Below are 3920 nucleotides of genomic sequence, written 5' to 3'. Positions count from 1 at the left end.
GAGGGGAAGTCACTGTCATGCTCTTTTCCATGGATGGGGGCAGGGGCCTCATGCCTTCATCCTCTCCTCACAGCTCTCGAGGGTCCACTTGGTGGCTCCTCCAAAGACCTCCACCAGTTTGTCGTCCCACGGGATCACGTTGCCTTGAAGATGGGAGGTGCAGTTGGCCAGGCCCCGGATCTCTGTGGGCGTCAGGATGTGGTCCCATAGGTTGAACTGAGCAATATCACCAACAAAGGCTTGAGTCGCATCAAATCGCCCACCCAGCGTGTCCTGTTGTTCATTGGGAGCAGGGTGTATGGAGATTGAGAGGGCAGGACACAGAAAAGGAAGAGAAGCACAAAGGGAGAAGAGGAGAGAGAAAGGGAAAGATATTGTGGGGGTGGGGCACACATTGAAAAAGGGAGAGCCCAGAGAAGACGAAATGCAGAAAAGAAGAGAGAAAATAGAAACACGAGAAGAAATGGAGGAAAACGTCAAAGGAAGTGAGGTGGCAAGTAATAAAATGAATGTATGAAAGAGGGCCGGGGAGAGAGAGACAAAAATGGAGAGAAGGGATACAGTAAATGAATGTGGCCATTAGGCTGCTCCCAACAGTAGATTCCTTAGGGAACCTTTTCCCAATCTACAGGAATGATCTTTTGAGATGCTGTTATCGTAAACATGCCCCATGAATTATGCTTGCTTGCTAAGTCAATTCCCAGCTAAACTTCCCCATGAGGGCTATGAGTGCACTTTATCCTGGGAGAAACCAGGAGGATTATCCTGAAGAGAACTTGGGGGGGCGCAGGAAGTATGCTCCACTCTTCCTCTAAAGAGCAGCAGTATGAAGGGGGCACTTTACATCAGCCAGGAGTGACTCTTATCAGCTCACAACAGGGTGGTAGCTGCAGCCTGTGAGGGAGCCGTAAGAAGTTCCCCTATCCCAGTCTTGTGAAGCTCTCCTTTGGGGACTTCCAAATACCCACTGAATGGGCCAAGCATATTCCATAACCAATCTTGCAGGGAGGCAGCATGCACATACCTGTTCTTGTCCCAGGATAATCACCCCCTGTGGTCTGATGGGATGCCAGGCTGCCAGGTTTTCACTGGACCCACGCTGCTCGCCATCCTGGTACGCCATCCACATGCCATCTCGAGTGGTCCAGGCAATGCAGATGTGGTGCCAGGTCCCATCCTTCAGATTCAGGGGCAGCTGGGCAACCTTAAAGACCCAGAAACAAAAGCAGGTATGTTAAGGGGCTGCCTGGAAGCTACCACATGCCTCCAGAGACAGGTGATGTGGCTACTTCTCAGTGAGGCTTCCCAGGAAGCATCTTCTGTGGAAAGACATGAGAAGGAGTCCTGCATAGACCCTCTGGCACTGGCTGTGACACACAGCAGCCTTTTGCCCAAGGGTGGGAGTCTGGAGGTATGGAGAGAGGGGCTCAGTGCACAGCACTTTGCCTGGAAAGATGAGTAGGAAGGAGATGGAAGGAGAAGAAATGCTAGGGAAAGAAAGAAGAGAAATAAGAGCAAAGGAGAGGCAGGGAAAAGTGGGATGAGAGATCAGGGGAGGGAAAGAATAGGAGTGGGTGGCCAATGTGTCTGAGTTAGAAACTCCAGGATCTGGGTGACATTCTGGTTTGAAACGTTGAATCCTTTTCTACTTCCTTTCTGTCAGGCTGCCACAGAAGAAGGGCACAGAGCTGTTCTGTGTACATCGGGGAGGAGTTATGTCTGCCAGAACTCCTCCCCTCCCCAGGGCAAAGATGACAGGGGGTCATTCATATCTAAGGGAGGATGAAGGGTGCTTCCTCCCCAGACAGGGCAGGGAGGAGTAAGTGCTTCCTTCAGCCTCAGCTCCCAGTGCTCCCAGGCAGGCCTTTCCCCTCCTGACCTTGTCATTGATGAGTAGCTCCATGGGGTTGTGCCCCCACTCCAGCAACACAATCTCATTGGCCTGCCCAGGGACGGAGTAGGAGAATGGGGTTCCCAGCCCTGATGAGGCCTTGGAATTCAGCCACATGCAGACTGTGAAGGAGTAGAGCTCTGGCAGGCTCTTCTTCAGCCGGACGTACATGTAGTTGGTCTGGACAGGGATGGTAACCTTGAAGGCATCAGGAGGGTTGTAGGCTGGTGCTCCTTGGTGCCCACAGAGGAGAGAGATAAGAGAAACAGGGCAACAGGTGAGTACCTGTGGGAGCTGGTAAGCAGGGAGTCACAGTAATACATGGAAGCATTGAGAATTAAACCAGCCCCAAACTAAAGTCTACACTACATAATGAAACCACTGCTGACAACGGCTGCTAACGGCAACTGCAGCTCCGTGCCATCTTGGCTATGCTTCAAGCCCAACACCAACTCAGCCCTCACCAAGGTTAACAATGGTGGTTTTGTGACATTTACTGGGCCTGGCTGGAATACCACTGCACAACCAGATGGCTGCATTAGCAGTCACCTCATGCATGGCACATCTGAGAGGAAATCCATGCTGCTTGTTGCATGGTCCTTCATGGACCATATTGCATGGTCCTTCAGACTCTGTGCCCTGTATTTGAATGGCATGGGCCATGCCTAATTTAGATAGTGATCTCCTTAGGCTATGGACTGTGTCTCCCTGTATTTGTTCAGAGCCAGACATCCTGAGATATAATCATTATCTGAAGCATCCAGACTTGGTTCAGCACTAGCCCAGGGCATCTTCCCTCTCTTATTGACTAAGTTCAATGAGACACCCACGTATGTGCACACTGCACAGGGTGGGAAGAGTCTGAAGGCAGCCATAGCTTAACCAGTTTCACCTGCCAGCACTGACCCTGTTCCAGCTCGGTGACCCGGCTCTGCAGAGCGTTCAGCTCCTTCTCTATGTCATGCCGCTGCTGGTCGTGGTTGCTGTTGCTACCTGAGCGCTCCTTCTGCAGGGAGATTATCTTGGAAAGGAGCTGCTCCTCCAGCTCCTCCATCTTGTTGTGGAGCACATCTCGGGTCAGCACGGGGGCGGGGGAAGCAGAGGCGTTGACTTGAGCTGGGAGCTCCTGCTTCACTTGGAAAAAGATGAGCATGAGGGGGAGAAGAGAGGGAGAGAAAGAAAGGAAAATAATCATGAGTAAACGTATCAATGCCAATGAAAATGTACGTCTATTCCTAATCAACAATGGACTCCCATGTCAACTGGATGATCATCTTTAAGTCAGTGACCCTTACCTTTAAGAGCTTTTACCTGAATTTAAACCTCCCCTTTAAGAGCCTCAATTAATTTGATTATTACCACCTCCTGTGACCCTAAGATGCCAGTCTTCATGCCCCTGCCCTGCTACCAGTGGGCTGAATAAAGAAAGGGACTTGTGTGAAGGCAGTCGCCCCCCTTGAAAAGCTTTCCCTGAAAGCATTGGGGCTGGGGCTGGACTGAGGATTTCCTGTAGCAGGGGCTGGGGATGAGCAATAACAGGGAGATCAGCCTTCCGCTCCATGCCACTATTGTATCCTACTTTGAGGAGGCTGTCACTTTAACATCACATAATAGTTCTGTAATCCTCTTAGCTCAGCTCAGTCTCTGCTCTGTAAGTGTGTGCATGCGTGTGTGTGTGTGTGTTTGTGTGAGGGCACAGCAGGTAGAAGAACATGGCAAGGTGAGGGGAGGACACACAATAGGAGATAAACCCCAGGCTTTCTGCTGCCAAAGCCCCCAGCTCTAGGATGTTTGTTAATTGTACAACCAAAAAACAGGGTCTTGTGGCCACTCTTGTTGTGACACCGGCGACTGGGAGCTTCGGTTGCTGCACTGTGCTTTACTGATCTCTACACTGCAATGTGTCTGCACACAGACCTTCCAAGTTCCTGTCCCATCACCCACTAGGTTCTGAATAAAATCTGGAGCAAAGTCCTTGGGTTGGCTCTTTTCTAGGCAGTTCCAAAACCTGGGCTAGGAACTTGGAGAG

The 3920-nt window shown here is 50.9% G+C and overlaps 1 protein-coding gene across 1 annotated transcript in view; it reads right to left on the bottom strand.

Moving 5' to 3' along the window:
* Nucleotides 1–48: 48 nt before the first annotated feature.
* The window catches only part of NPTXR (neuronal pentraxin receptor), a 29961-nt gene continuing 26089 nt past the window's right edge, over nucleotides 49–3920 (bottom strand). The window contains exons 3-6 of the mRNA XM_025211346.1: nucleotides 2798–3020; nucleotides 1880–2124; nucleotides 1025–1204; nucleotides 49–273 (exon numbers count right to left, since the gene is read on the bottom strand). Of these exons, the coding sequence (XP_025067131.1) occupies nucleotides 49–273; nucleotides 1025–1204; nucleotides 1880–2124; nucleotides 2798–3020 (873 nt within the window). The remainder of the gene's footprint in view (nucleotides 274–1024; nucleotides 1205–1879; nucleotides 2125–2797; nucleotides 3021–3920) is intronic.

The sequence above is a fragment of the Alligator sinensis genome, unplaced genomic scaffold, assembly GCF_000455745.1.
Source record: "Alligator sinensis unplaced genomic scaffold, ASM45574v1 scaffold215_2, whole genome shotgun sequence".
Lineage (NCBI taxonomy): Eukaryota > Metazoa > Chordata > Crocodylia > Alligatoridae > Alligator > Alligator sinensis.
The sequence above is the reverse complement of the archived record's forward strand: the minus strand, read 5'-3'. Positions and strand labels throughout refer to the sequence as shown.